This window comes from Orcinus orca, chromosome 12 (genome assembly GCF_937001465.1).
Source record: "Orcinus orca chromosome 12, mOrcOrc1.1, whole genome shotgun sequence".
In the NCBI taxonomy this organism is placed as follows: Eukaryota; Metazoa; Chordata; class Mammalia; order Artiodactyla; family Delphinidae; genus Orcinus; species Orcinus orca.
The window spans coordinates 16,346,000-16,366,042 of NC_064570.1; the positions used below are offsets into that span (position 1 = coordinate 16,346,000).

Sequence of the window (20,043 nt, forward strand, 5' to 3'; positions counted from 1 at the left end):
TCTAGTACTGAATGGGGATGTGTGGGGATGTGTGTGTGTGTGTGTGTGTGTGTGTGTGTGTGTGTGTGTGTGTGTGTGTGATGACAGCTACCCTCCAGGGAGAAATGTATGTGTGAATTTGACTCTGGCCCAGAGAGATGCCACTGTGTATGAATGCAACGGTACAGATGATTCCAGCCTTATATGTGGATAGTTTTCTGAAGTTCATTTGTAAGTCAGTAGTTTGGAACTTGGAACACATTTTCTCATAAAAGAAATGTTCTACATGGTGGAGAGAGTCCCGGGCCAGCCCACAAGAGCCTGTTTAACTCGTACTGCACCTGAAGCAGAATTGTTATTAACTCCAGAGAACAGTGTTTCCATGGAAACACATTTTCAGAGTTCTACTCTTTAACGTTGAGAACCACTGACTATAAAATTCTAACTTGTCTCCTAAATCACTTACCCCCTTTTCCTTTAATAAATTATCAAGAAGAGGAGCTATTCACACCACAAATTATTTCTTGAATATGTTAGGTTAAAATAATAGTTTTTTCTTTGCTTGTTTCATGCACTTTGAAACTTTAGGAAAAGGATGCACGTAACAAAGAAAAAGAGTTTCTTTAAACATTCTTGAGCTACTTCAAACTTGTTTTTTTTTGTCCTGGCATTTCCTGGCTCTCCTTGTATGTCACAGCCTACTCGTCTAGCTGCAGAGAGGCAACTGTCACTATCCTTATGTTTGTTTTTAAATATATCAAAATTGTTTGTTTTTTTTCTACCATATCTTTACCTTTCCCTTAAGTTTTTAAAACTTGCCTTATAATTTAATAGGAATCTGGAATAACTAAGTAATGAAATATATTCTAGGTCACACTGACCACAGGAATCAGAAATGTTTCAACTAATTATACACAGATTATGGTAGAAGTTGTATAAATATATCACAGAATCACAGGGCTGGAAAGAACCTTAAAAGATTGTCTAGTCTATTCCCTGGCTTCTAGACAGGCCAGTCATTCCAAACAGATGAGAGCTAACCTCTATTTTAGAGAAGAAGGATGACTTTGGCTTTAACCCTTTCTAAAAGATTTAACAATTCATGCACCATTAGTAAATTATTCTTCGTTTTTAATCTAAATTCTTCCCTTGACATTTCCTCATAGGAAACAAAGTAGGTTGATTTGTGTAAAATCCCACAGTATATTTAAATTTCATATTTTGTGCTTGCTCTTCTAGGGCCTTCCTGAACATCTCAGGGTCTAATACTTTTGTTACTTTGCTCCCTCTGGGTCGTTAGACTTTTCAGCAGTGGGAACTAAAATCCAGTTACTGTGTTTTGTTAGGCTTCAAGAACTGAGCATAGTTTCCACACATAGGAACATTTAAGTCTAACCTGATAAGCAAACCCAAAGACTCAAAAGAAAACCAAATTTTATACTTATAATAAAATTGCAATAGCGTAGGCTATTTATTATAGTCACTCTCTTTCAGCCCTAATCTTATTCGTTCTTCAGTAAGGTAAGGAAATCAAAGAGAACCTACCCCTATGAAAATTATTGATAAACTGTGATATCCTTAAATGTCACCAAATATAATTTTTCTATTGAGCACTTACTACAGAACCTGCAAGGGGTAATCTCAAAATATTTTTTGCTGATTGATAATGACTATTTAGACTTGTTACTCAGAGACTCTTTAATGGAAGTTTCCAAAGGAATGGGCATTTTAATCTCTATACTGTGGACAACACTAAACATACAGGCTTTATAGCAAGTACTGCTGGCTGTGTTATGCACTTAAAACAGTCCTACCATCCCCCGTGATAAGAGAGACAGGAAGGCTGATTGCATATTCCATTTGTGTGTGAGATTTTGAATGCCTCAAAGGTGGAGATTATCTCAGAAAGAAGCAGACATGGGTGGAAATTCCCATAATTATGGCCTCAACCTGACACTCAGCCATATACCTTGTTTATTCCCCAAACTTACCTTGTCACTGAGTGGTGTGATGGTTAATTTTATGTGTCAGTTTGACTGGCCAAGGGATGCCCAGATTAAACAATATTTCTGGGTGTATCTGTGAGGTGTTTCTGGATGAGATGAGCATTTGAATCAGTGGACTCAGTAAAGTAGATTTCCCTCCCCAGTATGGGTGGGCCTTATCCAATCCCTCGAAGGCCTGAACAGAACAAAATGTGGAAGAAGGAGGAAGTCGATTTTTTTCCTGCCTCACTGATTAAGCTGGGACATCTCATTTTACATTCCTCTGCCCTTGGACTGGGATTTACATCATCGGCTCCCATGGTTTGCAGGCCTTCACACTCAAGCCCAGACTCAATTACACCAATGGCTTTCCTAGGCCTTCAACTTGCAGATGGCAGATGGTGGGACTTCTCAGCCTCCACTGTTGCATGAGCCAACTCCTCATAGTACATCTCCTTTTCTTTATTCCTATCTATCTATCTATCAATGTATCTCCATCCTACTAGTTCTGTTCTCTGGAGAACCCTGACTTACAGTGGTGGCTACCCATTCAACCTAAATACCTAAGGGGACCGAAGCAACTTTCTGAGAGCAGGCTAACAAACTTGACCCTGTAAAATGACTGTGGGAGCCCTAGGCCTAACTTTTCTGCATTAGCGAAGTATTTCAATGGAGATGGTTAAGGCTACTTCGTGTAAGCTTACAAAAGAATCTGTCTGTACAGCTTCCTGGCAGAACCTAGCACCCCTACACTACCACCAGCATGACCCTTGTATGGTTCAGCTGTATGAGGGCAGATTTATTCCTGGGAAATGGGGTAATTCTTTTGTTACCAGTGAATATGCCAGAAGCTGTTTTGGAGACTCAAGATCCCTTGAACTTACCATAATAGGAAGCTCATGTCCCCATCAACCAACAAAATTCCTGGACCAAAGAGGGTTTTCTCTTTATGATAACCATAAAGACTTAGGACACTTGTGAAAAAACACAGAGGAAGAAATATTAAAATAAAGTCTTCTTACTTTTGCTCCCAAAATGTCAGCATTATTTATACCTCAGTGGTGTAACTCTCTGATATTTACACATTGCTAATGTTAGCTGAATGTACAATGACCGGAGTACTCTAGCCTTCATTGGTCTTAATAAAAGTATCCCTTCAGGTAAACTTCCTGGTTTGAAGACTTCTGTCCGAACCCTTAACTTAAATTTCCTTCCGCACTCTGGCAAAAACACAGTGTGACATTATAACTCCGGTATTCATCTGTTAGGGACTCAAAGGGTCTTCCGGAAGGCACCCACTAATTACACAAATGAATTGCAGCGAAGTACAACTTAACCACGGGCGAAGACAACTTACTTGTTCATTTTTGGTAAGTCTGGTTTTGTTGTGAATGTCTGACGTAACCAAATTGAATCCGTGCTTCTCTGACAGGATTCTCAGAAGCAAGACCACGGTCCGGCTCCCACACTTGCCAACTCTGTTGTACACCACCTGGCTCGGGAAAGGCAGCGCCTGGGCAGAACGAGAGAGCAAATGAGAGGGTGTGGGTTAAAATACTTCGGGTGCTTCCCTCAATTTCTCTAAATGAGAAGTGTCCATACGAAACTAACAAGAGAATGGAAGCGACGAACTCGTATTTATCTTCACAGTATAACTTGAGAGAAACGTTGGACTCCTTATCCATCTGCCCTGATACTTAAAACTGGTAAAATTTCATGCCATCTATAATACCGATTGTGAAACTACTTTTGTTTTTTTCTTAGGAACAAAATATGTAAATATGTGCTTTAATGATAGTGTTCTTTTGCAAGTTATATTATGCTTTATCAGAACTTAATCTGCAGACTGCTCAAGAGAAATATAGTAATTTAAAAAATTGAGACAGGGCTTCCCTGGTGGCGCAGTGGTTTAGAGTCCGCCTGTAGATGCAGGGGACACGGGTTCGTGCCCGGGTCCGGGAAGATCCCACATGCCGCAGAGCGGCTGGGCCCGTGAGCCACGGCCGTTGAGCCTGCGCGTCCGGAGCCTGTGCTCCACAACGGGAGAGGCCACAGCAGTGAGAGGCCCGCGTACCGCCAAAAAAAAAAAAAAAATTGAGACATAATTTCCATACAATAAAATTCACCCTTTTAAAGTATACATTCAGTGAGTTTCAGTACATTCACAAAATTGTGAGCCATCACCCCTACCTAATTCCAGAGCATCTGAAAAGAAACTCCATACCCATAGCAGTCACTTCCATTTACCTCACTACCTTGATCCACTGAAACCATTTATCTACTTTCTGGCTCTGTGGCTTTGCCTGTAGCATTCTGAACATCTCACATAAAAGGAATCACAGGATATGTGGCCTTTCGTGTCTGGCTTCTTTGACTGAGCATAATGTTTTTAAGGTTTACCAGTGTTGTAGCACGAAGTATGTACTTCATCTCTTTATATGGCTGAATAATATTACACTGTACGGATATACTGTATCTTGTTTATACACTCATCAGTTGATGGACATTTGGATTGTTTCCACCTTTTGCCTACTATGAATAATGCTGCTTTGAACGTTTGTCTATAAGACTTTGTGGAGACACATGTTTTTGATTCACCTTGAGTAAATCCTAGGAGTGGAAATGCTGGATCATGTGGTAACTACGTTTAATCTTTAGAAGAACTGCCAAACTATTTTGAATACAGCTGCACCATTTTATATTCCCACCAGCAATGTATGAGAGTTTCAGTTTTCCACATCCTTGCCCACACTTGTTGTTGCCTGTTTTTCTTCTTATTATTATAGCCATCCTAATGGGTGTGAAGCGGTATCTCATTGTGGTTTGGATTTGCATTTCCCTGATGACTAATGATGTTGAGCTTATTTATTTCAAGTATTTATTGGCCATTTGTACAATTTCTTTGGAGAAATGTCTATTCAAATCGTTTGCCCATTTTTAAATTGGGTTATTTGTCTTTTTATTGTTGAGTTTTAAGTTTTATATTTTTTCTGGATTTGCAAATATATGATCTGCAAATATATTCTCCCATTCTATGGAGTGCCTTTTCACTTTCTTGATAGTGTCAAAACACAAGCTTTTAATCTTAATGGAGTCCAATTTATCTAATTTTTCTTTGGTTCCCCACGCTTTCGGTATCATATCTAAGGAACCACTGCCTAATTCCAAGTCACAAAGATATACACCAGTGTTTTCTCCTAAAAGTTTTATAGTCTTAGTGCTAACATGTAGGTCTTTGACTCATTTTGAGTTAATTTTGTGCATGGTGTGAGCTAGTGACCTAACTTCATTGTTTTGCATGTGAATATCCATTTGCCTCAGCAACATTTATTGAAAATACTGTTTTATTTTCCATTTAACTGTTTGGTACCTCACTGAAAATCCACTAAGTATAAATTTATGGGTTTATTTCTGGACTCTCAATTCTATTCCATTGATCCATATGTTTTTATCCTTATGCCAGTACCACAGAATCTTTTTTTTTTAACATCTTTATTGGAGTATTATTGCTTTACAACGGTGTGTTAGTTTCTGCTTTATAACAAAGTGAATCAGCTCTATGTATACATATATCCCCATATCCCCTCCGTCTTGTGTCTCCCTCCCAACCTCCCTATCCCACCCCTCTAGGTGGTCACAAAGCACCGAGCTGATCTCCCTTTGCTATGTGGCTGCTTCCCACCAGCTATCTATTTTACATTTGGTAGTGTGTATATGTCCATGCCACTCTCTCACTTCGTCCCAGCTTCCCCTTCCCCCTCCCTGTGTCCTCAAGTCCATTCTCTACATCTGCGTCTTTATTCCCGTCTTGCTCCTAGTTTCTTCATAACCATTTTTTTTTTTTTTTTAGATTCCATATATATGTGTTAGCATACGGTATTTGTTTTTCTCTTTCTGACTTACTTCACTCTGTATGACAGACTCTAGGTCCATCCACCTCACTACAAATAACTCAATTTGGTTTCTTTTTATGGCTAATATTCCATTGTATATATGTGCCACATCTTCTTTATCCATTCATCTGTCAATGGACACTTAGGTTGCTTCCATGTCCTGGCTATTGTAAAGAGAGCTGCAATGAACACTGAGTACCACAGAATTTTGATTACTATTTCTTTGCTATAAGTTTTGAAATCGGGAAGGGTGAATCCCTGCAACTGTGTTCTTCTTCTTCAAGACTGTTTTGGCTATTCTGGGTCCCTTGCATTTCGGTATGAATTTTAGGATCAGCTTATCAATTTCTGCAAAAAAGGCAGCTGAGGTTTTGATAGGGATTGTGTTGAATCTGTAGATCAATATGGGGACGACTGCCATTTTAATAATATTAAGTCTTTCAATCCATGAATATGGATGTCTTTCCACTTACTGGATTTTCCTTTCATTTGTTTCACAATTTTCAGTGTAGAAACCTTACAATCCTTTTATTTATGTTTTGATGCTATTATAAATGGAATTGTTTTCTTGATTTAATTTTTGGATTGACTGTTAGCTGACAGAAATACAGTTGATGTTTGTATATTGATCTTGTATCCTCCAATCTTGCTGAACTCATTTGTTAGCTTTAATAGTTTTTTGGTGTGGATTCTTTAGGATTTTCAATATACGTGATCATGTCATCTGCAAACAGAGATAGTTTTACTTCTTCCTTTCCAATATGGACGCCTTTTATTTCTTTTTCTCTTTTAATTGCCCAGTTATGACGATTTTGATAGACTAAGAAGTAATTATAACAAGTATCTGATTAAATATTCATATCCCCAATAAAGATATTATTTCCATTTTGAATGCTCAGCATTGAGCAATAATTAACAAATGATAATCAAAAGATTCCTTCATTCAGCACACACCCATAACAGAAGGCCATAAAGAGGCTCAAAGCTAAAGAATATAGTACAACATAAACATAAACATACCCCAAACTTGCCTATGGTATGCAACTTGAATTTTTGCCTTTGTAATTCTAGGTTTAATTTCCTAAAATGTTTTATATGCAGAGCAGCATTTCGTAAATTTGGAGTTTCAAAGCTAATTGTCATTGGAGTAAAATATAATACTTATATCACTCACTTAGCAACCAGTCATGTACCATTCTGATATAATTCTTCATATATATATATTTTTTTAAATGAGCAGTACTTTGTTTCCTTAGGGCCAGTCAGTATGTTCTATTATGTGCCCTCACAGTGCCTAGAAAATGCCTTGGATACACAGGGTCTCAACAGACATTGACTGGTTCTTGGCAGCTCTGATAGGTTTAATGTACTGTTTAACACTAATGCAGTGATTCCAGTAAACTGTGAGACCAGGAGAATCTTCCAATGCAGCTCTGAGCTTTCTGACCAAATGCTAATACAAGTCATCAGGGTAAAAGACCATCATTATAATAGGTCATTTTACTTATGGTTCAATCAGTGAGTACCCCAAAAGTCTATTCTCGGGCAATGACTGCAGAAGTTCAGATATTCAGATAAATTATTTAGTTCTTACTTTATGAGGTTATGACCCAACGAGGTTGAACTGGGCTTCATGTTTAATAGAATGATATTAACAGTGTTTGTAAGTTGAATTTTCCATAATAACCGGGCTGGGGGATAGACTATGGTTGTGACAAAGCTGCCAAAATAAACACAAATTTTAATTTCTTTCAGGAATTAAACTGTTCAAGAATTGGGTGAGTGCATTTTCCCCTGTCTTCTAGCCCAGCATAGAACAGCAAGGGAGAATTTGTTATGACTAAATTGATGACCTAGAAGATGTGAGTTACCACATGTTAAGCACTTTATTTTAAGAGTGCAGAGTATATCTTAGAAGATTTAGATGAAGAACAGAGGCACTTAGAAACCTTAGCTGGAAACACTTAATTTCTCCTGAATTTCTTGGGTAATCAACACAGTAGCAGGCTTAATATCTACCTACTCTCTTTTGCTAATAGCTAAGGACGTTATTTGCCTTTGGGTTATGGGTTAGTTAGTTTTAAAAAATATGTTCACTCCAATTCTTTCGTTCGTTTTGTGGGAAGCTCCCAAATAATGATTATAAATATCTGATATTTAAAAAGAACACATATAAAAACACAAATCCCTGCATCATTCCTGCTGCTATAATACAGTGATATTTGAGAAAAATAGCTACATCTACAAAAATGTTTGAAAAACCCCCAACGTGACTCCAATTTTACCATTTATTTAAATGTCAATGTACAGCTACAGAGTATAAAGATAGAACTAGGAACTGTGTTTTCAGATAAAGCTTCTGGAATCAGTCTTGTGACCTTTAAAGACACAGCATACACCATCACAAACATAAACCTCTCTCAAATTTAGGGTGGGGCCCTTAGGTCCTTTTCTAAAAACCTATGGAATCCACTGGAAATTGGCAAATTTAGTCAGGCCAAATCAATGTGTTGATTTGGTGGTTTGGGATAAGGTGTTAAAATGAACAATGGCAACAAGTTGATTCATCCCTGCTTTTGGCAGATCTATAAATTTGCTCCTGAAGACTGCTTTACCAATCACTGTCATCTTTTGTTGATGACAAAAGACCCTGTCCCAGGCTCTGTGCCACGTAAATGCTCTCAATCCTTGTTAGAGACAGTGAATCAAATAGCATAATTGTCTTCACTCTATTGTGCCTTTCTCTAGGAGTTTAAATTATCAAATGATTTAAGCATCATTCATACACCTAAGTGACTCTCCTGTGTGCCCTCCTCTGTCCCATAGATTCACAGCACGACAGGGTTTGAGGTCTAGAGGCAATGTGGACTAATCCATCCATTCCAACTCCCTCCCCGCCCTGCACGCCCACCCCTATCACCCCCAGCCCCAGCCCAATCTGCGTTTGACTTGGCTGGAGCTTTACCTTGTCTTTATGACCTTGTCTTTTCATCCTCTCAAGTACTCTGTGAGGTAGATAGTAGCACTATATTTAGGTGAGTAAAACGAGGCCAGAGAGATCATTTGGCATGTTCAAGGTGACAAAGCCAAAAAGTGGCACGTAACAACTAAAGCCCAGCTTGCAGCTCTCCTGGCCCCAAAACGACACTCTATTTAATATACTACCACATCAAAGGGTGAAAATGACCTCTAGTTTGGCTTCTGCAACAGAGATGCTCTTTCTTTTTGTCATGTCTTGAACGTGTCCAACCTCATTAAATGCTACTGTTCAACAGTCAACTATCACAACGTGTATCATCGGGCATGACTCATCCATTACTGATATCCCCAGATCCTCAGCTGGAACTGACAGGAGTCGACTGGCCTCTCCTTCTCCTTCCTCTGGACAGATTTTATAAGCTAATGTAAGCCCAGAGTGTCAGAGCAGCTAATGGGAGAAGAGTAGAAGGATATAGTTTTCCCTTTATTCCTTCCCCTAATCTATCATAGGCAGTCACAGCTGCCTTGGATATTGTGACCCACTTCACTAGGAAAGGAAAAAACAGGAAGCAATAAGTCATAGTAAAATATATATAAAATCCTAAATGCACTTGAAATGTCTATCAAGACAAGCAAATGGTAAACTTAACAACTGTGAAAAGATGCCTAAAGACCTGTTAAGATCAACCTCAAATCCCTATTTTCTTCAACAGATATTTGCCAATTGTCAGGCATCTCAACTTTAATGTTCCTATTATCATTTGCACATAAATTTTGAATACTTCCTCTTTCTTTGAGTGTCCTATAAAGACGTACACAACAAAACCCCTCACCCCCCCAGCCCAAATGATTCTTCATTCTTGACAACCATGGTTATACGAATGTTATGTCTGTGGTTTCTATTTTATGGCCAATTTGTAAAAGCAAAGGGAGCTCCAAAATATTTCACTCTATGAATTATATATTTTTATGTTGCCTGCCTTGTAAGTTCTGCAAATGCCACAAATCCCCAGGGCCTGACAGGCTTGTGTGGAGCGTGCCCAATAAACAGAAGTCTGTCCAAAATCCTAAGCACAACAGTAAATACCACCAGATGACGTCCACAATTCAACAGCTTCTCCCAGGTTTGAAATGGGCCGGGGAAAGAAGACTTTTTAGGTAAAAAGCGAACTTGGTCTGCACCGAGACTTTCATAGTCCATGATTATAGGTCTCTCTGTGGACTGGTCTTATTGGAAGAATGAACATCAATCCTGCTTTTAAGTCTTTGCAAAATGATATTTAATACAGTACGTGACAAGCTGTGGTTCCCAAATGGCTATATATATTACCTACGGAACTTTTAAAACTCCAGATTTCTGGGCTCCACTCTTAGACCAACTGAAACAGAAAGTCTAGGGTGATGAGGGTCAGGGGTCTGGCTTTAAGAGCTCCCCTGAGAACCTACTACTTCCAGGTCCGTTCCAAGAACTACTCTTGTAGAGGATTCCTAGCCTTCCATGTTAAGCTGCTGGGTGGTTCCATAGAGCCTGACGGGAGATTAAGGTGGGGAGAGGGTTGCCTGCATGATACTGGAGAAGAGTCTGGGTGAAAGGCACTCTCATGTCCTCCTTGGGTCTCCCTGGAGTGCCACTGGCCTCCCACCCATAGTTCAAAGTCATGATCAACCTGACCAATATGCTTACACTATGGTAAGTGCCTACTCGCCTAGAATGATTAGAGAACAGGTGTGCTGGGTAACTGAATGTGTAGGTTGACTGAAATTTATACTAAACACTGTCAGAGCGTTCGACCCTTAGTACCAATATTATGCTAAAGATGAATGATTTTCTTGGAGGAATAAAATTCACTTTGTGGTTTCACAGCATCTCCGTTCCACGGTTCCTCACGCCAATGCTGGGAAGGGTCACGGCCAGGGCTTTGTGAGGCTTGAACTCAGGGACAGTTCTGGTGTCCACGGTCCACAGGACTTGGAGCAGCTCAAATCCATTCAGCGAATCCCTACTTTAAAGTTTCCGAGGACACTGCGGTGTCGGGAGCTAGTCCCATCACACCTCAGAACCTCAGCATCTTCATCAGTAAGAGGGGAGGGCTGGGTTCAAACCCGGTAAGTGATGCTCTCTTCTGAGGGTATCAAATGATTCATTTCAATCTATATTATCAAGATATCACCTGGAAACGCCTTAAAAATTGACACAAGATTTTTACATTTTTCCTTGTCAAATGTATTCATAAAATAAACAGAAAAAACAGTTCCAGTAATTTGTGCTGCAGACACGGATTCCAGCTCCATGGGCATTCACGGTTCTCTTGGAACCTCTGGCATTTCCGTACATGTCCCACCCTTGTTTGGGCTTGTCATGTAAAAAAACCTTCCTTTGTGCTCCTCTTATGCTTTCTCCTCCCTTCTACAGCTTCAGTCACTTCGAGGTTTCTGGTTTTTTTAAGACCATCCCCAAACACCGAAGTCTGTACAGGGCTCAGCCTTCCAGCAGTGCTGTCCAGAAATCAGCAGTGATTCTCACTGGCTTTTGCCCGTCAAGGCATTCTAGGTCTTCTAACAGATGCATCTCTGTTTTCTAATCACCATCGACTCTCCAGACCCCTAGGCTCATTTCCTCCATTCTAGAGGAGGAAACACATAGGACCCGTTAAAGAACTATCTTTTCCCTCATTGCCACCTCCTGAATGGAAAGCTCTTCCTACCTGCAACTCTCGAATGACATCCTTGTATCTTCTAATTATTCACAACCCATCTTCTTCCAGAAGCCTTGCCAAGTCTGAACCTTATGCTTTCTCCTTTCCCCCGCTCCTACTTGAAACAGTTCCATGTCTAATGTTATCTACAGAAAGACAAATATAGCTATAACTTCTTTACAAATCCATCTGTTTTATTCCTCTGATAGACTGGGTCTACCTGGAATGTGCATAGTCGATAATTAATAAATATCTGTCTATTAAATAGACAAACTGTTGGGATGAAAATACTATTAAACGTTGTTTTAGAACCAATGCTGTCATATTTATTATTTAGAAGATGCTGCTTTGGTTGTTCCCTAAGACTGTAAGGGAAGTTCATCAATTTTTTTCTTCACACTCATATTCTGCAACTTTCCTTTTTTTTTTTTTTTGGCCGCGCTGTGCGGCTTATGGGATCCTAGTTCCCCCACCAGATATCAAACCCGGGCCCCCAGCACTGGAAGCATGGAGTCCTAACCACGGGACCGCCAGGGAATTCCCTGAAACACCCTTATTTGCTATATTACATAAGAAAAAGTATGGTGAAGTGAAGAAAGTCCCCTGGACTGAAAGTCAGGAAATACTCACATGTTTGACAGAAAAGAGAAATGAAGTCCACATGCCATGGGGAGGATGCGCAAGTTTTAGAGGATAAAACATCCTGAAGGAATATTTCAAAGTGTTTACACAGGACTCGGCCGTGCTTCCAAATACATATGGTAGCCCTACTGCACTTGTGTTTGAAACCTCTGACCACTCTTCTAAGAGTCCCTTAAACCTTCTCTACGGTTTTTATAATCAAAACGAAATGGAGTAACCCAATATGGGTTTGGCAATCCATTTAACCCTCATCTTCCTCTGTGTGTGTACATGCATGTGTATATGCCTTATATGCTGCACTCAAAGGCACTATAAGTAATATTGTTGTTGTAGTAAATCTGGACCAATTCTAGCCATCTCTGGCACTTTCTTCTGTGCTATGTATTCAGTGATCCAAAAGTCTTTATTAAACAAAACTCTGGGAATCAGAGTTGCAGATTTCCCAGTAAGAACAGAGAAGAACTCAGGTCCTCAAATTAGTTTTAGATCTGGAGTTGTTCCATTACGATTATTAATCAATTCAAGTGATTTATACATTAACTTCTGAACTAGAATATGTAATTTTGTAGATGCCTTTGGGTTGATAATCTTTCTACCAGACCCACATACTTCATTTAACTTGCCATTCAGATCTATAACACATTTTCTCTTAATCACACACTTCTTCAAATAAAACATGCATAGACACTTTATATAGACCTTTAAGATTAGAAAGTCTGCTTAAAGTTAAGCTTTATTTATTTATAACTGTCCTATTTTTATTTTTAGTTAAGAATTTATACTCTGAAACTAATCTAAAAATTCATTTGTTATAATGCAATAGAGGAGAAGTGGTGGTTACTGATTGTACATGTCCTAATTTATAGCAGGTATTGCTGGGATGGGCCAACCAGTCAGTTTAGAATGGTCTCCTTTGGTTATTGGTAGGGAGAAGAGTCAAATATTCTCACGACAGGCTTCACAAGGGAAGACTGCCCTCATTGTAAATGGTACAAATGCTCTGTGACCAGCCACGCTGGGTTGCCAATACTCCTCTTTCTCATCAAGGCACCATGTAAAATGCTTAAAACCAAAGCCTTAGATTCATCGCTCATTGTGAACCATATCATTTTTTTCCGTTTAAAATGTCTGAATCAAATTTTAGTCTGAGTGTGAATTTGGAGCAAGAACCTTATTCTTGGATTCAGATGACCATCGTTTGAATTCCTTGTCTGAGTTTAAGCTTTTCAAAACATAAACCACACTTTAAAATAGTGTGGCAGATTGGGGCAGTAACTGCCCCCAACCAATTCCACCTGCCTATATAGCCATGAAGAGTATAACGTCCTCCCACACGGACCTTGGGCCTGGCCTTGTTACTTGCTTTGGCCAATGAGGCATCAGCAAGCAAATGTAAGCAGAGGCTTGAAAAGAGCTTGTATACTGGGGCTGAATCTTGCTTGTCCCTGGGAGCCTTTCCCCCACAATATGAACTTAGGCTAGCCTCCGGGAGGATAAGAGACTCTATGGAATATTGAAAATACTGTGACTGAATTCAACAGATAAGTACTGAGTGCCATTCATTTGGTTAATGGCAAGAAATTAATCGGTTATTGTGATGATCTGATTATCTGTCTTGGATTAGAGTCTAAATTCCATGACTATAGGGACACATCTGCTTTTCCTTACTATTGTATCTTCAATACAGCTCAATGCCTGGCACATAGTAGATACAGAATAAATCATTGTTCAATGAGTGAATACGACAAAGGTTACAACTAGTTCCCTGCCCTGTGTGAACTCACAATCTAGCAAGTGAACCAACCACTGGCACCACCTCCTCTGATCACCTGTGGCAAGTGCCCTGCCAGGGATATGGTACAAGAACAGGGAGAAGGAGTGATGAACTTGGCCTTGGGGACTCAGGGGAGGTTTCACAGAGAGCATGACATTTAAGCTGGGTATCTCTAGAAATTTTGTTGCTTTAATTCAGTCATTCTCCCTTTGCCAAAACACCTAACTCTTGTTGGTATGAACCGATAAGGAACTTTCTTGCCCTCCAAGCTTCATTTGGCTACAGAGAGTTGGCTTCTTGGCATCTTTCACATTCAGGAGGGTGTGTGCGCTGCATGTGTGATATGCAAGGAAAACGCACCATGCAAAATTCATCAACTGCTAGCATTGCCCCCTCATGCCCACTGGGCTTAGAAAGACAAGGCAGGAAAACTGAGGAGCTGCAGCCTCTACGAACAATTCATTGAACATGGCTAAGGATTTCCGTGATTGCTTTATGTCTTATCTCCATATATCAGTAAGGATGCTTTTGTTGGCAGGTAACAGAAAATCCAACCCAATTCAAATAATAAGAAAAATACATAGGCATACCTCGTTTTACTGTGATTTGCTTTATTACGCTTCACAGATATTGTGGTTTGTTTTTGTTTTTTTTTTTTACAAATTGAAGGTTTACGGCAACCGTGTACCCAGCAAGTCTATGGGCGCCATTTTTCCAACAGCATTTGCTCACTTTGTGTCTCTGTGTCACACTTTGGTAATTCTTGCAAAATTTCAAACTTTTTCATTATTATTATACTTGTTAATGGTGCTCAGTGATCTTTGATGTGACTACTACAACTTGCTGAACACTCAGAAGATGGTTAGCAGTTTTCAGCAATGAAGTATTTCTAATTAAGTTATGTAATTTGTTTTTTTAGACATAATGCTACTGTACACTTAACAGACTGCAGTATAGTAAACATAACTTTTATACTCACTGGGAAACCAAAAAGATGAATGTGACTCACTTATTGCTATACTCACTTTATTGCAGTAGTCGGGAACCAAACCTGAATATCTCTGTATTCTCTTAGAAATAAATAAACAAAACAAAAATGTATTCTCTTTCGAAACAGAAGTCCTTAGGTATGGAGGTTTCAGGATTCATTCCATACTTTTGTTCCATTTTGCTCTGCTATCCTCGTATGTCAGTATTGTCCTCAGACCAGCCTTCCTCAAGTTGTATCATGGCTGCTGCAATTCTAGCCATCTCATGAAGAATGTCAAACTCCAGAGGAAGAAGAGACTATCTTTCTTGAGTGCTTCCTTTAAGATCTGAAAATCTCACTTAGAAGGTCCTGAGAAAATTTCCCCTCATGTTTCCTTGGTCAGATCTAAGCCACCAGCCCACATCTCAACTAACCATTAGCAAACGAAATGAGACAACCACTACAGGCTTAAATTACTCATGATTCACCTTTGAGCTGGGGATGGGATTACCTTCCCCACAGAGTAAAACTTGAGCAAAATCAGATTTCTGCTAAAGAAGAGGAGACTGAGGGGAAATGAATGTGGGGTAAGCAGCCAAGAGGGCCTGCTGTACAGAGGACTCAAAGGCCCCATTGCTCTTGATTATTCAAACACCCATTCATGAAACCCCATTCCTCAGCTGCAGAAAAGCGAGGAAGAGTGGCAGACATGGAGAACGTTTCTAAACAACAACAAGGCTCTGCTTGCTGGTTGTGGCCCATATACACCCCTGCAGCTTCCTCCCAGGCACAGGTTTGCTGACAGCTGGAGAAGCGGACAGATGAAATACATTCCCCTTCTACATAAAATGACATCAACCCCCACGCGCTGAAATGAGATGGAGAATTAGCAACAAGGTGAACTTGAGCTGGAAGATTAACTCCACACAAGAATCTAGAATTCGTAAGGTATTTTTAGCTAGAGATGGTAATAAAAATTGCTCTCAGATGAAGAAATTTCATACTGCGTACGTATTGGAGGCTTTTTACAACTTTTTCATAAAAGCTGTACTTTTTGGTTCATAATTTTATGAAAATTAATTTTCTTAAAATTAATTTTGAACAAGTGTGGCATGCAGTATCGACCCAATCCATCGGCATGGATCTGACCATGCAGAGTCTGTTTCCATAGTATCTGTAGGCTGGTTTTTATTTGTTTTCACTTGTTACTTGGTGCTGGGTAAACAGCTTTTTCAGAAATCCCCAACAAGATAGATGAAGCATCCCACTTCCTGTAGGGAACTGTTATTACATTCAGGCTATCAAACGCTGCTAAATGAAAGAAATCATTATCTTCCAAAATATTTTTTAATTGACATGAATGTTTGCCATCCCTCAAGACTCTACCATCTAATAGAAAGAGAAAAAAGGAAGACAATTTACAGAGCAACAACTGTCTTAACAGCTAGAAAGTCCCCATCAGATATAAAATTTCTGATTTTCCCTGTAATTGTCAAGGCGTTGACCGGAATAAGCAATAAGAAAACTGTTCTTAGGAGAGTTTATGTTAAGACAGATAAATGTGGTAAAATTAAGAAAACTGAAGAGTGAATAGAGAGGAAGAGGCAGCAGTTTTAAGAGTCCATTGCTGATTCTCTGACTGGAATTTTCCTGGAGCAGTGGGGTTAAATTTAGTCCTTGCCCACAGGATGACCCTCATCCTGGACCAGAGTCTTAGAGAGGCCTGATGTCCAATCTACATCACTGACTCACAGGGGCTTAACATCCGCCAACACCTCCACTCCAGGCCCCCATCAGGGACTATATCATTGAGTGGCTCTCTGTTCAACTCTTTCAAAAGGCTCGCTGATGGACATGATACGTAAGGAAGATTGTTTGAAGAACAGACTCAATCATTTCTCTGTACCCTCCGGATTTTTTGTCTTGGACCAAGTTAGGCCATCACAAGGCTGTTTTTTGGAGCATAATTTCTTAGCTCCATTAAGAGGTGCTTTGACTGAGTGATATTTTGTCATCATGTCCCTGGCGGTCATCAAGGGACACTATAAGATACAGCATCACAGGGCTTCCCTGGTGGCGCAGTGGTTGAGAGTCCGCCTGCCGATGCAGGGGACACGGGTTCGTGCCCCGGTCTGGGAAGATCCCACATGCCGCGGAGCGGCTGGGCCCGTGAGCCATGGTCGCTGAGCCTGCGCGTCTGGAGCCTGTGCTCCGCAGCGGAAGAGGCCACAGCAGTGAGAGGCCTGCGTACCGCAAAACAAAAACAAACAAACAAACAAACAAAAAAGATACAGCATCACGTAATTCAGTTTTGTGTTTGTGATTAGGATGTAATTGACCACACTGTTTCCTAACTTTCTCATTTCTTTCTTATCTCACGGCTCTTATTCGTTGGTATCTTATATGCAGTTATCTTCAATTTGTGAAATAACCCAATACCATGAGCACGAGTACTCCCACATAAAAGACGAAAAAAACGAGAAATAGTGGGATTAAATTATTTGTCCAAGGTCAACTGCAAAGCTAGTATTCAACCCCAAACTCATGCTCTCTATCCCACTCACTACCTGAAAAACTAGTATATTTCTGCTTCATGGAAAATGAGAACTCTGCAACCACTTACAGCCTCGTTCTTCCTTTAGCTACTAGGAAATTCAGAGTAAAGGCTGTTCAACTACAGCAATTTTTTGGAATTTATGGTCTCTCTTATATAGTTTCTATTTTAATTTATATTTTCCATGTCCCTGATATGTTTTCATTTATATTTTATCATTTTCTGTGTTACATTTTCTATAAATAGCCTCAAATTATTTGAAGGTGAGCAAAATATTAAATAAATCCATCAACAAACAAATAAAATGCATTCCCATTACTCTCTTGACTGTTAAAGCATCAGCTTATGATTTACCTTTCTTTGACAACAGTCATATCCACAACCTCATGGTAGACTGCCTGCAAACCTGACTCAGTTCACAGTAGTTTATTAAAATTAACAGTTGTAGTTGTTCTTCTTTCCTGTAGCAACAATACCTCCATTTTTTTTCTGGAGCATCACTCCCTCCCCTGCTGTTCATGGGATTCCGGAGGCCTACCCTCAACTCTTGCTTCAGGGGAAGGTGTTTTAATCAGGCATGGCCAACCGGCACATCCATCCACCGAATATAGTGACCGGTTAAGAAACAGGCACCTGACCCAAGGGTGTCCAGTGAGACTCCATCTCAGGATTTTGTAGGTCTATTGAAAGTCAAGATCTTTTTCCTACTATAGCTTCTAAGTTGGGTGCAGGCCTGGACCGGCAGGGATCCATCTAACTACCAAAAGAGAGGATCTACCTAAGAGTTAGCCTGCCCAAGAACTGGGAGATAAAAATAGACCATATAGCTTTTTCAAACCTAACTGCTATCAACCACATAAGATACTTTGAAATGACTGCCAGCCCTCTGGCAGATTCTGCTTGTTGCCTGCCTAATATCTATTCTTCCTCTCATCTGAATATAATCATGGTTTCATCATAGGTAACAATATAGCCAAGCTAAAAATATTCACTTTCTTAGATTCATTTGAACCTGGAGGTTGAAATATGTCCCCGAAAAGGTTCTCATAAAGTATGCCTGCTTTCTTTCTTCAAGTGCTTCAACTTTATAAGTCCTTCACATAACAGGGTGCTCTCTTTTCCGGGTAGTTTATAAAATATTTATAGTTGGAAGTCAAAGGTAGCTTGGATGAGGAAGCCCGTTTGTTACAAACATACATCTGCACCAGCAGCCTGTCAAATGTAACTCACTGTAGTGTTTTTAATCTGCTCAGTTATGGTAAAGACTTCCTCCTTTACCAGGAGTAAGGTTTACTTACAACACACACACACACACACACACACACACACACACACACACACACTAATTTGCTCAGAAACACAGCTAGAGTCCTTCAGCCCTCATGTCCCCTCCCGCCAACTTCAGTGTAAGTGCATTAAGTATATACTTTGCACCTGGAAACTTATGTGGTCAATAAACAACTTTTGACCTACTTCTGTGAGTTGTTCTCAAGGCCAAACTATGTTCTCGAGTCCGTCACGGGGAGTGATCTCATCCAGAGGATCACTTGCCTCCAAGGATAAAAATGCAATTTTATTTTTCAGGAATTTATAAACATTTCCTTTGAAGTTTCAGAGGAGTAATATTGTGCTTGGTAAGCTTTGACATAAATTGTTTAGAATTGTGACTTGAAAATCTTTTACTCCTTCTACTGGTCAATATGTTTGCAAACAACATGTATGTTGGAAACCTTAGGAAGTGTAATGATTTCTTTTCTTTTTTCTTTTCTTTTTCTTTACTTTTCTTTCTACGTAGAAAGTTAACAGATCATGAGTTGCAAATCCTTCATTTGGGTCCGGCACCTTCCTTTTCAAGAATTCTTCCTTGTCCGTTGAAAAATTCTATACTCATTTTTACCAAAAGTTATAAACTGCACGACTCAGATACCTGAAAGCACCTTGAACATCTGCTCCCTTGAACATGTGCTGCCTTGCTCGCATCTTACGTCTTTTCATCTCAGACCCTCTGGCCTTTCTTCAGGCGACAAGTGGTCAGGGCACAAATCAATCTCGCACTCTCTCTCTCTCTCTCTCTCTCTCTCATACACACAGAGCTTAAAATAAATTTTAAAAATCATGTTTAGAATATAAGAAACCAAACAATGAAGGTATATCATGTCAACATAGTTTGAGCGGCTGATTCCATAAAACTGCAGTGAAAGCTCTAGGGTAAAAGCAAGTCATCTGTTTCTGCACAAGGAATTCAACATAAGCATGAATATTAGACAAATAAGTAGAGGCTTAAGAAATTCTTTTAAAATGCCCCTAAGTCATAGACTCAAGCAGGCAGAGTCATGCCTGCTTCTCTCGTTTAGACCCTCAAACACACTCTCACAACTTCTTTCAGTCCAGCCTTGTCCAAGAGGGTGCAAATCCTGAATTCATGCTGCCTAGTTGAAAGAAAGCCACGGTCCCTTCTCTCTGGGAGCGGCCACAGGGCTATTGGACAGGGACCCGTTCCCCACAGGCCAAGCTTCCTTTCCAGAGGGGAGCTGTGTATCACAGAGAAATGTGTTCCTAGGAAGTCCACAC

At 39.9% G+C, this 20,043-nt stretch overlaps 1 protein-coding gene and 1 long non-coding RNA gene across 3 annotated transcripts in view; one reads left to right on the forward strand and one right to left on the reverse strand.

Moving 5' to 3' along the window:
• Nucleotides 1–20,043, forward strand: part of LOC117196481 (uncharacterized) — a 349,791-nt gene that overhangs the window by 141,475 nt on the left and 188,273 nt on the right. The gene's annotated exons all lie outside the window — the stretch shown is intronic.
• Nucleotides 1–20,043, reverse strand: part of UST (uronyl 2-sulfotransferase) — a 300,409-nt gene that overhangs the window by 135,364 nt on the left and 145,002 nt on the right. For both annotated transcript variants that reach the window (XM_049695384.1, XM_004263732.3), the window contains exon 3: nt 3,322–3,477. In XM_049695384.1, coding sequence (XP_049551341.1) covers nt 3,322–3,477 — 156 coding nt within the window. The remainder of the gene's footprint in view (nt 1–3,321; nt 3,478–20,043) is intronic.